This window comes from Akebia trifoliata, unplaced genomic scaffold (genome assembly GCF_017979445.1).
Source record: "Akebia trifoliata isolate Shusen 1 unplaced genomic scaffold, ASM1797944v1 Contig00341_ERROPOS679206+, whole genome shotgun sequence".
In the NCBI taxonomy this organism is placed as follows: domain Eukaryota; kingdom Viridiplantae; phylum Streptophyta; class Magnoliopsida; order Ranunculales; family Lardizabalaceae; genus Akebia; species Akebia trifoliata.
This window is the reverse complement of record NW_028236971.1, coordinates 204,942-227,073: the sequence shown is the minus strand read 5'-3', so window position 1 is coordinate 227,073 and position 22,132 is coordinate 204,942. Positions and strand designations below refer to the sequence as shown.

The 22,132-nt window shown below is 35.2% G+C and overlaps 3 protein-coding genes across 13 annotated transcripts; 1 reads left to right on the top strand and 2 right to left on the bottom strand.

Moving 5' to 3' along the window:
* Window positions 1–1,943: 1,943 nt before the first annotated feature.
* On the bottom strand, window positions 1,944–8,737 carry LOC147381595 (uncharacterized). 10 transcript variants are annotated; one of them, XM_086430209.1, is made up of 6 exons: window positions 5,991–8,737; window positions 5,816–5,873; window positions 4,958–5,122; window positions 4,708–4,784; window positions 2,409–2,544; window positions 1,944–2,306 (listed from the first exon to the last, which is right to left on the bottom strand). In XM_086430209.1, exon 1 carries the CDS (start codon window positions 8,472–8,474, stop codon window positions 6,057–6,059), a length of 2,418 nt encoding a protein of 805 aa, XP_086286335.1. In that variant the 5' UTR covers window positions 8,475–8,737; the 3' UTR covers window positions 1,944–2,306; window positions 2,409–2,544; window positions 4,708–4,784; window positions 4,958–5,122; window positions 5,816–5,873; window positions 5,991–6,056. The 10 variants fall into 10 exon arrangements, with proteins under 10 accessions (XP_086286335.1, XP_086286337.1, XP_086286334.1 ...); XM_086430211.1 differs by having other exon boundaries at window positions 4,708–4,804; window positions 4,978–5,122; XM_086430208.1 differs by having other exon boundaries at window positions 4,978–5,122.
* A 2,787-nt stretch (window positions 8,738–11,524) lies between these two features.
* Window positions 11,525–15,979, top strand: LOC147381594 (actin-like). Of its 2 annotated transcripts, none has more exons than XM_086430190.1 (5): window positions 11,525–11,668; window positions 13,700–13,772; window positions 13,943–14,336; window positions 14,987–15,600; window positions 15,716–15,979. In XM_086430190.1, the coding sequence occupies exons 2-5, from the start codon at window positions 13,713–13,715 to the stop codon at window positions 15,779–15,781; spliced, it is 1,134 nt and encodes a 377-aa protein (XP_086286316.1). In that variant the 5' UTR covers window positions 11,525–11,668; window positions 13,700–13,712; the 3' UTR covers window positions 15,782–15,979. The 2 variants fall into 2 exon arrangements, with proteins under 2 accessions (XP_086286316.1, XP_086286317.1); XM_086430191.1 differs by lacking the exon at window positions 11,525–11,668 and adding an exon at window positions 11,676–11,698.
* A 1,012-nt stretch (window positions 15,980–16,991) lies between these two features.
* LOC147381593 (putative protein phosphatase 2C 43) lies at window positions 16,992–22,132 on the bottom strand. Its single transcript, XM_086430224.1, has 4 exons — window positions 21,474–22,132; window positions 19,071–19,435; window positions 17,561–17,797; window positions 16,992–17,477 (listed from the first exon to the last, which is right to left on the bottom strand). Exons 1-4 carry the CDS (start codon window positions 21,769–21,771, stop codon window positions 17,220–17,222), a joined length of 1,158 nt encoding a protein of 385 aa, XP_086286350.1. The 5' UTR covers window positions 21,772–22,132; the 3' UTR covers window positions 16,992–17,219.

Sequence of the window (22,132 nt, the reverse complement as noted above, 5' to 3'; positions counted from 1 at the left end):
CCCTCTTCATAGAACCATAGATCATTTGCCTCGGGATACGTATAATCTTTTTTTTTTTTAATGCTCTCAAGGCAAATGATCTGTGATGATGGGGATAACGGACGTCTGGTTATCACGACTCTTTCCCTTTTACCAAAGGGGAGAAAACCAGATTTGAATTTGAAGATGAGATAAACGTTGGACGCGTCGTTCCGATTGACTCTAAACTGGCGGCATAATTTCCTTAGGTATTTCGCACGTGGGATTAAATTATGGATTTGTTTCCTTGTCCCATTATTTAGAGAACTTCTATTGCCACCCAACTTTTACTTACAACCAATTCTTTAATTAGATTTTTTTTTTTTTTTTTAAATTTAATTCAGAGATTAACTTTCAATGAAATTAGAAATATTAAAATTAGTTGATCTTTTTAGAGGATTACATGTACAATATGAAGATTATTGTATAATTGGAATCATTCTAGATGAATATGTTAGGTGAGTTTTGGTTTGATTTGATTCGTAAAGAAATTGGAATAGGAATAGTTAAATTTTAAACATGATCTTTGTCACACAAAAAATCAGTCAATTGGATGAAGTTGGCTTTTCAACCTACTCCTTTATAGTGTAGTTCCGTCATGACCGCACCGTCAAGTGTAGTTCGTCAAGGTAGACATTCAACTATTCCCTTATCGGCTTGGACTCTCTCTTCTTGGCAAACGAAGGGAAGTGTGCCCCCTAACATATTGATAAGGGCGATTCGAGTCATCGATTCAATCCCCACCCATCAATCTCCTATCCAGGAGCGGAGCTAGGATTTTCTTGTAGTGGGGGCAAACCACCGTTGGTAACAAGCTTAAGTATATATTACAATGATTTGATCTTTTTAAAGGATGAAACATAAAAGGAGAACCACAATTGTATTTTATTATATAAATTTTTTTTTAAATTCAAGGTAACTTTTAACAAGCTTAAGTATATATTACAATGATTTGATCTTTTTAAAGGATGATCAACAACTTATGGACAGTTCATTATACAATTGGACTGAACTAACATAATATTTTACATGCAACTATTTACACCCACGGTTTGTGCTCAATGCACCACCTTCAGACCAAATTAAAAAAATGGTGACACGACCCAATTAACCTTAATAAAAAATATTCTTTACATCCAAATAAATAATGTCGATTTTTTATTTGGTAGGAAGTTATCAAAAAATTTCATTGTGATTTAGTAAAAAAAACTACAAATTGAAAAATCGTGCGAACCTACGAAGTCCTTTTAGGTAGATTCAATAAATTTCCAAAATGAAATAATATTTGATTTTTTTTTTTTCTTTTTTGCTACCCAGATTTTCCAACCACCTCCAGACTAAGAGTAGAGGTTTCCATGATCATTTTTAACCTATTTTGCAACCTCAAAGGGTATTACTTCTTGTGTCACGAAATCCTCATTGAAACCCTTCTTGAAACTTCCGAAAATACAAAGAAGAAGAATGTGTGTGTGTGTGTGTGTGTGTGTGTGTGTGTGAGAGAGAGAGAGGACCAAGACAAAATTAGATTCAGTTGGGATTGTAGGGGCACAGAGCACAGCAACAAAACATAAAAAGTGGGTGAAAAGAGTATTTCAAAATTTGGGGTAGGTACAAGGAGTAAATGGGTGAAGAGATGGGGGATCAAATAGCCCAGCCCAATGACTTAATTCATATAAAAAATTGAAAATTATGTTAAATAATACTATTTATTATAGATTTTTACAAATGTAAATGTATTTAGTATTTTTTTTCTTGATCACGGGAGTAAATGTATGTAGTTAAGAACCCAACATTTCTACAATTATATTAGAACATGGAATCCACCCTAAATGACAAAATGGATACATTTGGTTCAAATTTTAGACTCCGATTCTAGTCCACAAGATTACAATTGATTGATAGAGATAATAAAAGTGATTCTCGCATAACCAAAACAAAATAATAATAATAATGGATTTTTGAATCTGTTCTTTCTTTTTTTTCTTTTTTCTAATATTTCATATCAGAATTGGTAGAAATTGGGATAGTGAAAGGGGATTCTGATTCAAGATTCCAAATCAGTTCCCCAAAACAATTTTTAGCCAAAGATTCTAGATTCAAGCAATCAGTTTCCATAATCAGAATCTAACATTCCAAGCCTAAGGCCCAAGAAATACTCACAGTGCACACACTCCAACCCTATTTTTGTAGAATTTCCTCCAAAAAGTTTTGACTTGGATGGAGAGCCGCTCACAAATCTATCTACTTCAATTGGGCGATAATCCAATCATCGGTGACTTGGAATGTAGCTAGCAAAACCCAACCACCATTTAGTATACGTGTCCATCCGCAAATATTTGAAACAAAAACAAAATTCATACTGAACCAAATGTTGGGTGATTGATCCAAACCTTTGGGTAGGGCTCCTCCAAGGTTCATCCTCACAACAATCCCTTAGATATCAAGTTCTTGTAGATTTTGAACATGAAAATCTACTTTAACCCTCCCTCATCCTGACAAAGTTTGAATGATCCTCGGTCCAACAACCTGCATGATTTTTAAAAAAGATTCAAAAACCATCCATGTAAGCTAATGACTATCAAAGTAGTAGAATGTGGAACATCACTTCACTTGTAAATTGTAATCATCATCACAGCCTTGTAATCTATTCAAGGAGCCAAATAATAGATTTTTTTTTTAAAAATCCTTTCATTGCTGAATATTGTGTTGATCCTCTCCTTACTATGGCCATAAATGTCATGGGAGGACTCGTTGTCAACTTTCACTATGAACAGAGCCTTCCTTCTTCAACTAAACCAGCTAAGCTCACACACACACACACACAAAAGAGAACACTCCACACCAGAAAGGTGTAAGAAAATCACTGTACATCTCTAAGGGTAGACCAGTGAACAAAGAACACAAAGCAACTCCATTTGGCAACAAAGTATAAGTTCTTTTGAAGGTACCAGCTAGCTTAGTTGGTAAAGTCTATGGAGTGATGATAACATAGACCTCGGTTCAATTCCCGCCATCACCGAGTTATTGATCTCATTAAAAACAGGCTTACCAATCACCAAAAAACAAAAATAAAAGCAAAAAGTAGAAGAAAGAAGGCGGGTGGCAATTTAGCTAGGGCACCCACACCATAGCCAAAGTTTTTTGTCCTACCTATATGGGTTAGAAGTTTTGGAATGAGCTGATTTTTGGTGAGGATGGTCTCCAGGGAGAGGAGATCATCCTTACCAAAAATTAGCCCATTCTGAAACTTCTAACCCCATCAAAAGTGGTTTACAAAAAAATGAATGGTCCATGATTCTTCAACTTGTTTTGATGGGGTTAGAAGTTTCAGAATGGGTTGATTTTTGGTGAGGATGATCTCCTCACCATAAAGATCATCCTCACCAAAATCAGGTCATTCGGAAACTTCTAATCCATGTAGGACAAAAATCTTTGGCTATGGCATGTGTTCCCTAGCTAAATTGCTAGGCACCTTTAATACTCGCCAAAAAAGAAAAAGAAAAGTATAAGTTCTTTTGATACCAGAAGGAGACATTTTGACTATTTGTGAAAACTGAAATATAGGATGATAGGACGATCCAGAGTGTGCTGGCAGCTTGGAGCTTCAACGCCTGATGTAGGACATACAGGGAAGAAGATGAATTACAGGGTAGGGAATCTGATTTGGGATTTGGCCTACAATAGGATTACCGTAAAAGTTTAGGGCATACTTAAAACGGGTTTGGGCTGCAACATTTAATTACAACGTTTTGCAATTATGGTAAGGGATTTAGGTTTATATGGTAAACCTATCCGCAGGGATTAGTCCCACTTCCAAAGAGGGTGGGGATACCGTCACATAAAAAATGACAAGAAACAGGAACTTGTACAATATAATACTCAAAAGAAAAAAAAGAAAAAAAAACTTTAGTTGAGAAATATATATTTTAGGAGGTATATGAACACCTCACATCAACAATTAGAAGGAGCTCAAGTAAAGAACATTTGACCATTCTGCCATTCATGTGAACTCAAGCTTAAGCTTCATGACACATTAGGAGGGACCTTTCATTTCTATATAAGCTTTCCTCTATCAATGCTGTCATGTTTTATGGGATATAGTAATACATGCTTTCTATAAAAACAAATAAATAAATAAATAGTGCCAAAGATCATGTTGATTCTCTTCTTCCAATGGGCCATAGATTTCGTGGACTCCTTAAATTACACACTCTCCCTATGAATGGGCCCAGAATGCTTCAACTAAATCGGCACTCCACAAAAAGCCACTCTACACCAGAGAGGTTTTAAATATATATATATATATATATATAAAGAGAACTATAAGAAACTCCATTGTAAACAACAAGATGTATATTAGGTTCTTTTGACACCAGAGGTGCCTCTTTGAATATTTGAGAAAACCACAATATCAGAGGATTAGAAGATCTGGAACATAGTGGAGGTTGAGAGCTTCAATGCCACTGAAGAATTTTGGCACATAAATGGTTCGACTTCCATATTGAAGTGAGAACAATAGGTAATAGATAGAAAACAAAAATCAATATAAAAGAAATGGGAAAGTCATCATCTTTGACATTTAGGGCCTCAACATGTACAAAGTCCCACTTTTGAGACCATTCTTTGGTTGTGGTACACCCTTTTAGCAAAAGATGAATATATTAGTTTTTGTGTGAACAAGAGACTTACCACACATAAAGCGCGCTTGCTTTGATTGAAAATTCAGAATGCATGAGAAAGCTCCATAGAGCCCATGCAAAGACTGCCTGCAACATTACAATGAAATCTAAATTGAGTGATAAATAATGTCCAATGGATTGCGCAGTAATTTGTATGGGCCCATAAAATAGGTTACAAATTGCAAGTTTTTGGGACAAAAGGAAAATAATTAAGAATTTGAACAATATAGTGTTTGGGCCAAAAACAAAAAAAATATGACCTAAAAAATTAGGAACAAACCCAAAAACTTGGAGTTCGACATTCGTATTTTCAAGAGAAACTTTTCACATCATTTCTTCTAGTCCTCAAATCTGCTGAGAATCCACAACACGTTGCACAAGTTAACGGAGCACATTCTCAACAACTTGGTGCTTTTTTCAGTTTCCTAAACCATGAAGAATACAAAGATATCAAATAACTTGGAAAACATATTTAAAAATCTTTATCTACTTGGGTATATTTTGCACAGAATCTACCAACAGAGTTAATTTATCTGATACAGACTATACAGTACATAATATAAAGGGTAAATTACATTTTGACCCCTTATGGTTTGGTGTAATTCCATGTTGACCCCTTAACATTTTGACAATTGCACTTATCTCCACTAAAGTTATGAAAGAGGTTCACTTAGACCCCTTCTATCAATAAAACTGTTTAAAAATGCCTTTTTCACTTTTTATAAATACTATTTTACCCTTTTTAATAGTTGAGAAAGGAGGAATCAGCAAAATTTCATTAGGAGTAGAGAACGGGGGAATCACCAAAATGTAATTTTATTCAACTTGAGATTTTGTGTCGTTTTAAAATTTATTTTTTTACGATAAAAAAATTAGAGGAACAGTAACACAATCTCTGGTAAGGGAGATGAGTGAAATTATCAAAAGGTTAAGGGGTTAACATGAAATTATGCTAAGCCATAGGGGTCAAACTGTAATATACCCTATTGTAGATTATTACCCATATGAAGTATGCAGATTAAAGCTCCATGGATCAATGATACTACAAAAAAAAAAAAGATCATATAACTAAAAGAGGTACATTGTTTTTCCTTTTCTTCTAGAAAACTCCTTCCTACCTTTGCAAATATCTGACTCCAATATTTCTCTACCGTGAACCTTCCCTTTCTTACATGCCTGCAGGAAGATTCATGAGTAACAAATTACCATCAGAAACACAAAAAGACATATAATATTCTCCAAACGGACCAACTAAGATGATAATAAAAACGTTAATGTTCTTTCTTCCCTTACCGCTGAACATAAGTTGAGTACTTTAAGCAGCTTGAATCTGCTAGGCCATGGGAGTCACCAAAGCATTTATCGCAGAAATTTTACCTTCCTAGCCTTCACAATCCCATTCTCTAATGCAGATATCGTATGAGTGTTTGGCATTATCCCTTTAAATGTCATTTCATCAACAAGGTTTACAGCCTTGTCCACATCTCCCCGACTACAATACCCAGACACTAAAGCTGTGTAGGTGACGGCATCAGGAACCAAACCTCTATTCATCATTTCTTCAAAAAGATTAATGGCATCTTGAACGTTATCTGTCTTGCAATGTCCATCAATCAAAACAGTGTAGAAAACAACATCGGGTCCGATCTCCATGTCTTTCATCTCACCCTGCAATGCAGAAGAATCAAATGCCTTGCTCTTTGTCCCCCTTTTTCTTAATTTTTTTTTCTGGAGACCATCAATCAACACCGTATAAGTAATTACATCGGGTTTAATTCCCTTTTCTTTCATATTATTGAGTAAATCACAAGCCTCCTTCAAGCAATTCACCTTGCAGTATCCATTCATCATTGTAGTGTAAGTGATGACATCTGGGGTCAACCCACTCTGAACCAAAATATCAAATACATATCGAGCCTTAACCATATTTCTGGTTCGACAAAAAGCAGCTATAAGTTTGCTATAAGTAATCTCATTTATACCCACACCAAAAGCCAACATTGACTCAAAAACTACAAGAGCACTCTCCACTTCTTCCTCCTCACATAAGCTACAATGGAGTTTTGAGCAAGCACTTTTGTTCACGAGAATCCCACACTTAGTCAACCGGACAAAAAGTTCGTATGCTTCTCCTATATGGTTTGCTTCACAGTAACCATTAACCATAGCACTGTAAATAACCGCACACTTCTCTGTCAACCCATTAAAGAAATTTTTTGCCTCCTTCACCTTGCCTCCTCTACAGAGGCCATCGATGATAGAGCAGTATGTATGCGTGTTGGGCTTCAAACCTTCTGCCTCCATATAACCCAGAAGCCCAATTGCCTCCATTGCAAGTCCATTTCTAGAGAACCCACCAGCAACTATATTGTAGGTAACAATGTCAGGCTTGACACCCATTTCCTTCATTTCCTCAAAAACATTCAAGGCATCTTCAAGTTTTCCAATGAGGCAATACCCATTTATCAAAATTGTATAATGTATAGCATCCGGAACCATCTTCTTACCCTTCATTTCATTAAGCAACTCCACGGCTTCTTCCATTTTACCTAGCTTGCAGAGAGCATCAATCACAATATTATACGAGACCTCGTCAAGGAAAAGTCCTGAGTCCTTAAAACTGTTGAAATGATCCACCACTTCGGAAGTCAGGCCCGTTCTACATAAACATTGGAGAATCGAGCTTACTATAACACAATTAGTCCTAATACCCTTTGACATCATCTCATTGTGGAGAGACAAAGCTTTTAGTATAGAACCAATCTTGCAGTACCCATTAATCAGGCTACCATAACTATATGCGTCAGGCGCCACCCCGTGCTTGCCCATGTCGTGTAAGACATCCTCGGCTTCTTGCATCCTAGTTTCCCCGCAGAACCCACGGATTACAACATTGTAGCCAAAGGCATCATTCTGGACTCCTTCACCCCTCCTTGCTTGAAGTACTTTGTAGCCCAAATCTGATTTCCCATGCAAACATAATCCATCAATCAAAGTCGTGTAAGTGAAGGCATCGGGTGTAATCCTGGCTTCCTCCATTTCTTTGAACACATCAATGGCTTCCTCCAGATTGCCTCCTCTGCATAATGCCTTGATCACAATTGCATAAGAGTAGACATTTGGACTTAATCCTAGCCTCTTCAACTGCTGATAGACAGCGATTGCCATATTGGATTTACCCCGTTCGATCAAACAATTCATTAAGAAATTGCAGGACCATACATGGGGGACAAATCCCCGCCTTTTCGATTGAAACAACACATCAACGGCCTCGTCAAACATGCCAAGGTCGATGTAGACCTTGACCAATACATCAAATGCCCGGACCAATGGACTCGATCTCTCATTCTCACGTTCCTCTGAGAGAGTTTCAAAGAGAGCTGAAACTTCAAAAGGAGGATGGTCATGGTCCCTTTTGGACCCAATGAGCTCCAAAAACAGAGAACCCAACTTCCTCTCCAAACCCGAAACACACAGAATCCTAACGATTGTCGAATAAGTTTCGAGATCATGATAAAACCCACGATCCTTCGCTTGCCGAAAAAAAGATAGGGCAAGATTGGGGTCTTTTTTCAAATTGTTCAAGATTTCAACAACCTTAACAGTATCTAACTCGATCAAGTATTGGTGTGAAGCTTCCTTGTTTGAACCAGAAATAGGTTGTTCTTCAATGATTGGGGTTAATTGAACAGCAGTAGATATTGAAGAAAAGCGAGAGAATTTACAAAGGGTTATTGATTTTCGATACGAAAACAACCTGAATGTTGAAACCCACATAGGAATTTACACTAATTGGAGAGAATATCGATTACAGAGAAAATTTTGCAGCATTTTAGTGATGTATCATACAATGGAACAACAATAAGTTCATCAGAGTCTCAGAAACCTTAGAACTCCAAAAACCCAAAGAGAGAGATGGAGAAAGAGAGGTTACCTTGTTCTCTGTGGAAATAGAGAACCACTGAAGCTGATGAAGAGATAAAACTGAAAATCTACTTCGCCAGACACAGCGTACGATTCTTTCTTAAACCCTACTAATAGTTCCATGGGTTTTGAAGGGATGTGATATTACCACACCATTAAAATATCATTACACCCCCACATGCAATGATACATGGGTGGATCTATTTGCACACATCAAAATGGCTCATTTTACGTAAGGGTGTGAATGGATAACCATTTAACCAAAATTGAACTGGAACCAAAATTGAAAATCTCAATTCTAGTGCCCTTTTTATTGGAATTGATTAGAGTCGAATCTAAAATGGAACTAAATCGATAAGAATCAAAACCGTTAAGTTCTATTTAATGGGTGGGCGAGTACCCAAGATCGATTTATATTGTCATTTCTTTTTATAGTTTATATGATTTAAGATATTCTCTTATATCAAAATTAATGCACGTTATATAAAATTCTTCAATTTTTCATATAAATTATCAATTGGGGCTTAAAATAAGCTATCTCTTCTAAAAATTTATTACTTTTAATTAAAAGAATTTTTTTTTGTTGAGAAAAATCATTAATTTGTATCTTTTAGAATAACAAATTATTTCTAAGGTAATCATTTTGTAGATAGAATGTTAATTTTTTGAAAGGAAAAAAGTTTTATAATGATTTGAAATACATTTTTTCTCATTTGATTCTTTAGAATCAGAACCGATAGGTACCAGTATTTTTTGGTGGTTCTGGTTTCGGTTCCATTTATTTTGGAACCGGATCTGGAACTAACAAGAATCAAAATCTAAAATAAATATTAATTAAAGAGTGATTTTGAAGATTACATAGTAAAATAATATTTTTATGATTTTGAAAACTAAGCAATGGTTGCAATTTTCTTATTTTCTTTTATCAAAATGACTCTATATTAAATTTAAATATAAAAGTGAAGGCATTTATGGGCACTCAAATTTTGGTAACGAACCACTTCTACTCCACCAACCTTTTTTCATTATAATAGCAAAGATAATACCTATATTTATTAAAAATGAAATTTCAAACTTTAAACAAGGTTTGATTTTGAGTACCTTACAAACCAAGTGAGATATAAAGAAAAACACAATTATTCTAAATATCAATCAGAATAATAAGAATAATAATAAATTGACTCAAAATAATAAAAAGCTACTCAATATCATTCGGGTCGGGTTGTCAATCGGATCAAACATAACTAGGCTCTATAAAGCCCAACAGTCTGATGTGGCAAGAGCATAGAATCACAGATCTTTTTCTTATGTATCCCGATGAAAATCATCTATGATTTTGTGCTCTTGCCACGTCAGCTACGTATCAAGATCATGTACATTCATCACGACTCTTCTAAAAATTGTATAAAAGATTACGAGTCTCGTTAGCCTTACCAAAATAAGGGGGAAAAAAAGCCTTACTAAGCATCATCCTCCATCAGAAAGACCCCGAGATTCGTAACAAATCTTGATGTCTTATTTATGCATCACGAGAACTTTTGACTTTGGATTTATGACTAACCCGAACCGCTCCATTTGACAGACCGATTCATTGGAGGATAAGTTGACCGTTTCATTGGGTCAACGATCGTGTTTAATGGAAGCTCAAAAGCGGAATCTGACGCACGTGTCTTAACGACAATCCTCGCACGTCTAGAAAGATTGAAAGAACATGCGGACATCATCTTAACGGATATGGAAGTTTGGGATTCCAACCATTTTTTATCCAAACCTAAAATTACGAAAAAGGACTTTAAGATTTGAATAATTAACTGAATTGGTATTACCTTGTTAAAAGACTAATTTACCCTCTTACCCATAAAATGAGACCAACTCATCCTTCGAATAAATAAATCTCCATCAATGATATTTTTGAAATAACCTTGTCACGCTGGAAATGCAGTATTTCAAACATGGTATGAGCTTCTCCATCCAACTAACATGATATTGGGAAGAAAATGGATCTCGAGAAATTTGTTGTAATCCCTTAGAAACTATTACTACTCTATAAGAAAACTATGTTTTTACTCTTATTTCAACTATAGATTGGAAGATCTTAAACGTTATTATTAACTTCTTAGATGTGGCATCATGAATTGGTGTCACTTGTATGTCGATGAAAACATCTATGGTTCTGTACACATGACCAATCAACACAATGTTAAACACAGTATCATAGGAAGTTCGTTTTAACATTTTTCCCTTCTTTAATTAATTATTTAATTATTTAAAAAAAATGATTTTTCATGTATTTTGTCCCACATGTTAGTAGGTGGTTGGACACTGAACAACAGATGCATGAGTCAACTTGATGATTTATGAGTCAATTAAGGAGTTTCAAATTAATGCATATTAAATATTATAAATGTTATTGGAAAATGTTGGAATGACACAGGGTATGTACTGTCATTCTCACAAGTTTGACGTGGGATGTGCACATAACCATAGATATATTTCCTCGTGATACGAGTAAAAATCATCTACGGTTATGTATGCATGTCCATGTCAGAAGTATGAGAATCACAGTAAATCCTGTGTCACCCCAACACGACTCAATTTTATTTTCAAAATAAATAATCAAAATACATCTCCATAAGTCATGGGTTTGTAATTGACTCAGTATATTTTTGAGTTGACTCATCAAATTAGTCCAAACAAGTTTTGAGTCAACTCGATTTCTTATAATTCTCTCTGGGTGGGTACGTGTGACCATGTCATTGATGGGTTGAACCATAATATAAAAAAATAGGTAAAAAAATGGGGATTAATCCATAATTCTGCAAAATGACAAGGGTAAAACTGTCCTTAAAATGTTAAATTAAAGCTAAATGGAACAAATGATCTGTATGCAATGTGCATCTTTGTTATTTGTGGTTCATTTAAAACGAATTTCATTTGTGGTTTTGGACAAGTTTCCTTTTTAAACACAAGGGCGGGCACGTACGAGCAGCTCTCATATAGAGAGAGAGAGAGAGAGACTCTGCAACGCGAAGTCTAGGGTTTCAGAGGTATTCTGTGCTTCAACCATATTTTTCATAGTAGGTTTCTGTAGATTCTATATAGATCGATCGATGGATGACCAATCGCCATTTCGGCATCTAATTTGTTGTAGATAATCTTCGTCCATTGTTTAAAAATCGAGTCTTTTTTTAACGATTTGGTTGTTGAGATTGATAATGTGTTTGGAATTGGATGTACAATCTGATTTTGATCGATCTGTGGAGAATGTTTGGATGGTTTTTGTTGTTTTTGTAATGGATCTGTACTTGTTGGTTTTATTGTTCGAAAGTAGTAAAATTGAGTGTTTAGATTGATCATAAAACGTTGCTGATTTTGTTGATGATCTGTTTTGTTGATTTTTTTTATATGGAAATTTGAGAAAAAAAATGATTGATTTTTTGTTTAGTTTTATGAAATCAAAAGGATTTCTCATTTTTTTCATGATCCGAGAGCACTTCTCATGATGAGAAGAAAAATCTACCCTAGTTAAATGCAAATATTTTTTTTTGCTAAATTTAATGATTTTTTGCTCAAAATCAAAATGATACCATGAAAGTCATTATTTTTGCTGTAATTTTGAACATCTCCTTATATTATATAAAAATTAATTTTAAAAGGTGCTTGATTGCTTCTTATAGTCCTTTTCATTTTTTCATAATCTAATCTCTCAGTGTCTACCTGATTCAGTTTATTTTTCAATTAATTTCAATCATCTTGTTTTGTATGTAGACTTATCTAATTTTAGGCACCCATTTCACTTTTAATTGAATTATGGTCTTTTTGTTTTCCTCTTGCCATTCTGTTGTAGTCTTTAAGTTTTCAATTGACAACATTAAAATGTGTGGATCGAACTAAATTGTTGGCAATGGGCTTATCAAATGTCTAGGAGCCTAAATTAGGATTTAAAACTGGTTTGAGGAATTCGGTTCAAGATCTATCCAAAAAAAAAAAAATTATAAAATTTATACGGTGCTTTACACTTTAATGAAACCCATGATGGAATTTCTTGTCACTGTATACTGGATTCTTCTAGTTTTATGTTTTAGAATGGTTCTCCTCATTGTTGTTTCCAAATTCTTTTTGGTTATCCCTTGATATTATCACACGCACCAGATAAGTGATGGTGGCCCCTAAGGAATCAATGCTCATACTAGGTATTGAACTCATGACCTATAGGCATTAACCGCTTATCGGTTCGAATTTGCCGTTGAGCCAACCCCTCGGGGTTGCCATATCCTCTTTCTGTTTGAGCTTGTGAACTATATACACCAATTCAAAGTAAATAGGCATGGAAGCCTATTGAATTTTGTTTACATCATGGGCTCTTATCAATGTTTACAAAATATTATGGGTTTCAATCTCACTAGCACACTATCCATCTAGAATAAAGGGAAATGGACCGGACACTAATTCATAGTAATAAAGCTGATGTACCAAGATAGTGGTAGATGATAATGGTTGTGTTATGTGTTTAAGGGATGTGGAGTCGGCTGATCACGTTTTGTTACATTGTTCGGTGGCTCACAAGGTCTGGTCACATTTTCTTGAGTTGTTTGGAGTCCCAAGTTGTCTCCATGGCTCTACTCGGGTCTTATTTGAATCTTGGCTAGCCGTTTGGTTTTATTTCCCCGGAATGAAGTGGGTGCTTTGGAGTGTTACCCAATTTGCAATTTGTTGGGGTTTGTGGAAGGAGCATAATTCTAGGATCTTTAACGACAAGTCCTCAACCGTACCAATCTTATTTTGTCGGTCCTAGGTCTGTTGCTTTTGTGGTCTAACACTTATAAGGAGTTTAGAGGGGTTTTATTTGAGGACTTTGTAGGGAGTTGGGAGTGGGTGTGTAGTATTGTGAGAGATTCACTTTGCGTACTTGTTGTTTGCTTGGCTGGCCACCTCGACCGACCTTGCTTTCCTTTATTAATGAAATTTTGCTTATCAAAAAAAAATTGTATGTGATATACATTTGTGGGACAATCTGGTACCGTTTTCTCATGATTTTTCTGATTGTTTCAATTTAAACATGTTTGCCCTTTCTTCAGGAGGCAATAGAAGATGGCGGACAGTGAAGACATTCAGCCCCTTGTGTGTGACAATGGAACAGGAATGGTCAAGGTATACGACCAGGCTTTGTTATCTTGAAAAAAAGGATTTTTAAAGCATTTTACTAATTTTATTGAGTTATCTATAACCACTTAGGATGATGTATTTCATAATGTTGCTCTTTATCGCACAAACTGCTGGAACCTACATTTTGTTTCTTCTGATTGATCTTCAATTATCAGGCCGGATTTGCTGGAGATGATGCTCCTAGGGCTGTGTTCCCTAGCATTGTGGGTCGCCCTCGCCACACTGGTGTGATGGTTGGTATGGGACAGAAAGATGCATATGTTGGAGATGAGGCACAATCTAAGCGTGGTATTTTAACTCTGAAATACCCTATTGAGCACGGTATTGTGAGCAACTGGGATGACATGGAGAAGATTTGGCATCACACCTTCTATAATGAGCTTCGTGTGGCCCCAGAAGAGCACCCGGTTCTCCTCACTGAAGCACCTCTTAACCCGAAGGCTAACCGTGAAAAGATGACTCAAATCATGTTTGAGACCTTCAACGCTCCTGCTATGTATGTCGCTATCCAGGCTGTTCTTTCTCTTTATGCCAGTGGTCGAACAACTGGTAAGCAATCTCACTGTTTCCTTTTCTCAAGCACTATGGATTTGTGATCCATTGTGATCTATTTTAGAGAAAAACAAATGTTTTAAGGTTAGAGACTGTTCAATGGGTTGGTTAACCAAGATTTCTGTCCGTAGATTTTGCAAAAGAAAAACACTTTCCTTACTAACATAGTAAGATTTTAACTCTTACTAAGGTCCCTTGAGCTCAAATGGATTACTAAATTGGCAATCCAACACCACTGCCCTCTAGATTTCATGGGAAAACTCAGATTCAAAAATAATAAAAAAAATTGGTTTTGGGCTTGATCCAAGGTTTTGAAAATGGACGGTTACCGAACTTCCAAATTTAAAATTAAAATTCAATGGTGAAAAATAACATTTTTTTGAATTTTTTTTTTTTTTCAAAATTCATAGAATTTAGTCTTCTAAAACATGTGGCATTGGGTCATGTTTTTGGATGCCTTGAAGTGAGCTCAAGGACTTGGTAAGAGTTGAAATCTTACTAAGTAAGGCGAGTCGGACTCTTTGCAAAATAAGTATAATTTAATTTCTGTCTTGTTTTTTGAATGTCTGTAGTGAATGTTTAGACTGTAAGATGTGATGTGTATTCTTTTTTTTGGGTGCTAGATTTGATGTGTATTTGTTTTGTAGGTATTGTTCTGGATTCTGGGGATGGTGTCAGCCACACGGTTCCTATCTACGAAGGCTATGCCCTCCCACATGCCATACTTCGTCTTGACCTGGCAGGCCGCGATCTCACAGACGCCCTAATGAAAATCCTGACCGAGCGTGGATACTCCTTTACCACAACCGCCGAACGTGAAATTGTAAGGGATGTGAAGGAAAAACTGGCATACATCGCTCTCGACTACGAGCAAGAACTAGAGACAGCCAAGACCAGCTCATCTGTAGAGAAGAGCTATGAATTGCCTGATGGGCAGATCATCACCATTGGAGCTGAGCGATTCCGATGCCCAGAGGTACTCTTCCAGCCATCAATGATTGGTATGGAAGCTGCCGGCATACACGAGACCACGTACAACTCTATTATGAAGTGTGATGTCGACATCAGGAAGGATTTGTACGGAAATATTGTCCTCAGTGGTGGGTCCACCATGTTCCCTGGCATTGCAGATAGAATGAGCAAGGAGATCACAGCACTAGCACCAAGCAGCATGAAGATCAAGGTCGTGGCTCCTCCTGAGAGGAAATACAGTGTGTGGATTGGAGGATCCATCTTGGCATCCCTCAGCACTTTCCAACAGGTATTGTATCTTTTTTTCTTTTTTTTTTTTTTTGCTCTTTTATCGTACTTAAATTTTTTTATACCCAGTTAGAAGATTTCTGATTGGAGAATATTATTTTTGTTACCGAGTGCAGATGTGGATTGCAAAGGCAGAGTATGATGAATCTGGACCATCAATTGTTCATAGGAAATGTTTCTGATCCTTCTTACTGATGATGTTGTGGATGAAGAGAAGTACCATTTTTTTTTTTTTTTTTTTTTGAATTTCTAGAAATATTGAAGCATTTTCCGTTTCATTTCTTTCTTTCTTCTCCATTTCTATGTGGTTCTTCCTCTCATTTCTATGTATGGACAATGATGTTGAATGAAGGCAGGGAATTTATCATCCAATTTCTTCATTATCATTTGTACTTACAAATTGTGTTTATTATTACTCTACTCCAGTTTGGTTTGAATTGACAGATTCTCTGATTACTTATTTAGAATTATTTAAACGTATCTCTTCAAGATGAACAGAACAGCTGCCCGTTGTCCTCCATAATAAATACCAGAGGACGAGATTATGTTTCTTATGGAAGTGTGGCATTTCATTAGAGACGTAGGATTCTGCATCTTATTTCTCTATTGTCATTTTTCTTGGGGGCAGTTAGTAATTAGTAAACTCAACTCATGGTATCTACAGTCTATGGGTTCTACTAATTTGAACTTATAAATTTACTAGAATTAGCCTGTGGTGTGGAGGGATGATAATAAAGTTGTAAAGGTATTTTTTTGAAAAGAATAGAAGAGAAGAAATAAAATCAGAAGTTGTCCTTGTGCTGCGTCGTCTAAGATTGAATCTGAAAATCTCTTTTTCAAAGGGTATTTTCAAAAAAGATATATTTCACTGTTGAATTTTAATTTTAAATTTTGGAGTTAAAGTGAAAGTTCAATAACCATCTACTTTCAAAACCTTGGGATCAATTATAAATTATAAATTTTGAAAATTTCTTTTTCTTAGATATGAGTTTTTCAATGAAATTTAAAGGGTTGTGGTGTTGGATTGCTGATGTGGTAATCCATTTAAGCAAAACAACTCTTAGTAAGGCCTAAAATCATTACTAAGTAAGAAAAATGTCTCAGAGAACAAGATGATTTCTCGTGTTGACTCACAAAAAATGCCTCAATAGATATCTTTCTTTTTTCCAAAAGTAGTACCACATTTGGTTCAAATCAACCAACTTTTAACAAAATTCATGTTCCAATATGTGATTTAAGTAAAATCACTTTTACCAAAAGCAAGAAAGTTTATTCATCATATAAAGCATAAGAATGGGAACTGTATTGTTCAAAAATACATGCATCTATCTATCCCCCCCCCCCCCCCCCCCCCCCACCCCCCAAAAAAAAAAAACAAAAAACAAAAAAAAAAAAAGAAAGATCTGGTTGAGCAATATAAGAAAATAACCATCAATTGTTAGACTTCTGGATGCGAGAAAAAAAAATATGTAGGATTAAAAGAAAGCCAAGATGAACCAGGGGATCAAAGGTGTGTATGTGCCTGATTCAAGTCACATTGATCGCTTCCTCCAGAACAGAAAATGTGGAGGTAAAAAAAAAAAAATGTAGGTTTTAGGGTATGTATGTGCCTCTACTGATTCAAGTCGCATTGGCCCCTTGTTCCAAAACAGAAAAATTAGATGGTCCAACTGTGTCGATGAACCCTTTAACTGATATTTCAGGTACAGATGTCCGTTTCCCTAGCATTTCGTGGTCAATGAAGACGACAACAATTGTAATATCATCGTGGTACACCCTCCGTCTCCCTCTTCCAACCTTCTTAATAGCATTGTACTTCATATGACTCTTACGAGCTGCCTCACTTACTGCTTTTTTAATGAGTCTTCTTGCTATTCCCTTCAGTTATTATTATTATTAAAGAGATCAGAATAAGAATCCCCCTAGAAGAAGAAACACAATAGATTAAAAACAATACTTACAGGTCGTGGGTACTTATGAACGAGGTCAACAGCTTCCTGATTCGTCATGTGCTCCCAAAGCCCATCAGATGCAAATATCAAAAATCTATCTTGTGGTTGTAAGACTCTTGTATATATGGAAGGTTCTGCCGATAGAACAGGCCGGCCAAGTGGTTCTGCCAGATGGAAACGTGGGAAAGATGGACCAAGGGCAAATTCTGGCTCCTTCAAGTAGGCGTCCCCTATAGATCTTGATACCTGAAAATGAACCAAAACCACAATATAGACTAATCATAACTATAGATTTCTTCTTCCCTTTAAGTATGCCTTTGCGGAAGCATCGGTCAATGGTCAGTAGTGTTCAAAGTTGTGAACAAAACCACTACATAGGTTAGAATAGTTCAAGGGAGTGTTTTTTTATTCTTAAAAGTATTGAAAGACTACCATCATAAAGCTTAGAGAATGATTCACGGTAATATATTCATACCAAAAAGGACACAACATGCATCCTCATAATCTGATTTATACCATCAGCAAAAACTTAGGAGGGTGATTGAATGTGTTTTGGATTAATCGATACAACTTTTTAGGGCATGCAGTACTAATCTCAAAACTTATGATCTTTTCTAACGAGGGCTCCTCCCCTTCAAATTTCAGGTGTAAAAATATTAGATGTTAGTGAAAATATTTTGATCAACTGCAAAATTCAACTAAAATATTCTTATTTGAAAAATGCACTCTAAAAATAATGACAAAAATTTATAAAAATAACAAAAAATAATAAATTGGTTTTAAAAAGGAAATGTAAATTACATATAATATTATATGTATATACTTTTATGTATCTTTATTCTAATGTATTCTTTGCATATAGCATATCCTTATGTTATACTTAGTTAATGTGACATTTGTACTCTCATTTTCCATGCAAGTCCACTTATTTGCATGAAACAAATGTCAACTATCATGGCAGGCGGATATCATCCTGTCCCTAGATGAGAATTTCAGTTGATTCTGAAATCGTTGGTTGAGGAACGTCAGCACAACTCTAATAAGCCCTTCTTGACAAAGCTCATCATCTGGAGCATCAAAACCTTTTGGTGTTTCTAAGATCTCGAGGGAAGAAAAGAAATTATAAGTACCTATCAAACCACCTGTTAATGGAGTGTTTAATGAGTGGAATCTGAAGGTCTATTGGGCATCAGATGAAACACTGGTATGGGAGGATTTTGAACTCTACATCACAGCCTTATATTTAACACTAATGCATCATTTTATTTTGGGTTTTTGTGTGAATCTTTCTGTATTATGCTTCTTTTTTTATTTCGTATAAGAGACCCCCTCATCCTCTGTTCATTCTTTATCTCTGATATTTAATTCACTCCGTCATTAAGATTTTTTTTTTAATTTTTATTTTTATTTAAAAAAAAAAACACTATCACAGGCCACCACATGATATGCCAATATTTCAACTTGAGAAACTAAGAAAGTAAAACTTACTAATAAAAGTAATTAAAGACGAGGGATGAACCTGAATGATGCCTTTGACACGCCATACCCCATCCCTTAGAAATACAATGCGTGAATCATCCGGATGTTGCGACCTCAATTCTTGTCTAATCTCCTCCCTATTTGCATTATGATCCATAGTAATTTGTTCTGCAACAATGTTATTTGACCTACCTAAACAGCCTATAATAGCACGAGAATCGCCCAAGTTAGCAACATACAGTGTGTTGTTCCAGATAACCCCAACCAAACAACAAGATCCAACAGCAGCAATTAATGGTCTTATTTCAAATGTTCTACGCACGAAAACAAGAAAGTCCTCCTCCGTTGCAGAAAAGGCATTCTTAACAACATCTTCAGATATAGTTCCATTTTCCCGGGCAAGCCCTGCAAATTAGGGAAAGAAGGGAACACAATATAGAACTTTAGAACCACGATGTTTAAAGAGAATTTGCAGAACTTTAGAGGAAATTATGTACTGCACTTCAATGCTGATTAAGATCTCAAAATATTTGAATAGTCCAAAATAGAAATAAAATCTTGTGAATTTCAAGTTTCATCAAACTTTAGCACAAACCCAGTTGTACACAGAATGGCTCGCATTATCACTTAAAAATTTGCTTGTGAGTGCATAAAGAATTTGATATAGACCTAACATATGGACTTATCGACAGTGATGATGTGGTGAAAACAGGACCACAACAAAGATAAATTAATCGATAGATTTCCTTATTGTATGGGAAAAAAAACAAATTCTTTCAATTTCCACACCAAACAGGTGATCCAAATAGACACAAAATCTTGCCAGACTTCATCAAGGGCGATAAAGGTTTCCAAATATTGGAATTGTCTGTAACAGAATCAAAATCCTGAGATTTTCAGTTCCAAAAAAAATCCTGAGAGTTTTGAATTTCAAATTCTGTATGATGAATGGTTCGCATTATCAATTAAAAATTTGCACATAACTAACATATCGATTGATTGACAGTGACAATTTGGTGAAAAACAGAAACACATCAAAGATAAATAAATTGATTGATTTCCTTTTTTGTGCCAAAAAATAAACGATTTGCACCAAATACATAGGCGATCCAAATAGACTCTTAATCTGCTTTAAAATTCAGCTACAGTAACTGGTACAAAGATAAAGAAAATAATCAAGAAACACAAGAACTTGAGATTATACATAGAACTTGAGAAAGAACTAATACATCAATTGATTGGCCATCACAATTTGGCAAAAAACAAGAACACATAAAAGATAAATTAATCGATCAATTTCCATTTTGTGCCTAACATAAATGATTTTCAACAAAAAGACAATCCAAATAGAAACTTAATCAATTAAAGATTTGCGCATAACTAACATATTGATTGATTGATAGTGACAATTCAGTATAAAAAAAAAAAACACATCAAAGATAAATTAATTGATTAAATTCCATTTTGTGCTAAAAAATAAATGATTTTCAACAAACAGACAATCCAGATAGACACTTAATCTGCTTTAAAATTCTTAATCATCAGAATTCACCTACAATAACTGGTACAAAAATAAAGCAAATAATCAAGAAACACAAGAACTCGCTCAAAAGATAAATCAATTCATCGATTTCCATTTTGTGCCAAAAAATAAATGATTTACACCAAATAAATAGGCGATCTAAATAGATCCTTAATCTGCTTTAAAATTCAACTACAGTAACTGGTACAAGGATTAAGAAAATATTCCAGAAACACAATAATTCACAAATAACTTCAGACCGAACTAACATATGGATTGATTAACCATCACAATTTGGCGAGAAAAACAAAAAACACAAAAGATAAACTAATTGATCCATCAATTTCCATTTCGTACCAAAAAACAAATGAATTTCAACAAACAGAAGATCTAAATAAACACTGAACTAACATATCGATTGATTAACCATCACAATTTGGCAAAAAACAAAAACACATAAAGGATAACTGATAGAAAGATCTTCAACAAACAGAAGATCCAAATAGACACTTAATCTAATTTAACATTCTTAATCTTCAAAGTTCAACTACAATAACTGATACAAAGATTAAGAAAATAATCAAGAAACACAAGAACTCACTCAAACATAAATTAATTGATCGATTTACTTTTATGCCAAAAAATAAATAATATGACCGAATAAATAGGCGATCCAAATAAACACTTAATGTGCTTTAAAATTCAACTACAGTAACTGGAACAAAGATTAAGAAAATAATCAAGAAACACAAGAACTCACTCAAAAGATAAATAAGTTGATCGATTTCTTTTTTGTGCAGAAAATAAATGATTTGCAACAAATACATTGGCGATCCAAATAGAAACTAAATCTGCTTTAAAATTAAACTCCAATAACTGATACAAAAATTAAGAAAATAATCAAGAAACGCAAGAACTCACTCATTAGATGAGGAAAGAGATGATCACGGACATAGTGAGAAGCTTCAGGACCGCCATGACCATCATAAACACCAACAAAGGTGCCATCTCGTCCAGTCTCGACTTGGCTGTGATCCTCCAGGATATGATTGGCTTGGACAACAGAAATGGAGAACTCGCCCATGAAATGTGGATCAAGATCTCTTCCCCAGTGAAGTCTGTCGTCCAATCCATCTCCTTCATCATCCCTGCTCATACGGGCGTACTGCCGTACCGGGCGCCAACATGAGGAAGCACTTCTTCCCAACCACGAAAACATCCCACATTTCCTCTAAAAAAACCCCTAAAAAGCTTGAAAAGATCGCAGAAACCTTAGAAAGAATAACAATTCTTGAATCTCTCTATCTAGTTTTTTTCTCTTTCGATCGAAACAAAAAAAAAATCGATTAGAAACAACGATTTAGACTTGAGAGAGTTCTCTCGAGAAAGAAAAAAAAAATCAGAGAGAATTGTTAGGGTTTGAAAAGGAGAAGAAAATTAGGGTTTTATAGAATGAGAAAGAGAAAGATTTGGTTAAAGAGCGAAAGAGCGCGAGCGAGAGAGTTGAAGAGGTTTTGCAAATGAACTGCCAAAACGGGAAAGTTGACGAGAGGCTTGTGTGAACTGTGAAACGTGAGAAG

Excerpts from the sequence above, each read along its gene's own strand:
- LOC147381595 (XM_086430209.1), bottom strand. The coding sequence starts at position 8,474 with ATGTGGGTTTCAACATTCAGGTTGTTTTCGTATCGAAAATCAATAACC.
- LOC147381594 (XM_086430190.1), top strand. The coding sequence starts at position 13,713 with ATGGCGGACAGTGAAGACATTCAGCCCCTTGTGTGTGACAATGGAACA. Across the intron at positions 13,773-13,942 it reads ATGGAACAGGAATGGTCAAG|GCCGGATTTGCTGGAGATGA; the intron begins GTATACGACCAG and ends TTCAATTATCAG. Across the intron at positions 14,337-14,986 it reads TGCCAGTGGTCGAACAACTG|GTATTGTTCTGGATTCTGGG; the intron begins GTAAGCAATCTC and ends TTTGTTTTGTAG.
- LOC147381593 (XM_086430224.1), bottom strand. The coding sequence starts at position 21,771 with ATGTTTTCGTGGTTGGGAAGAAGTGCTTCCTCATGTTGGCGCCCGGTA. Across the intron at positions 19,436-21,473 it reads TCTCTTTCCTCATCTAATGA|GGCTTGCCCGGGAAAATGGA; the intron begins GTGAGTTCTTGC and ends CCTAATTTGCAG. Across the intron at positions 17,478-17,560 it reads TTCATAAGTACCCACGACCT|GGAATAGCAAGAAGACTCAT; the intron begins GTAAGTATTGTT and ends TAATAACTGAAG.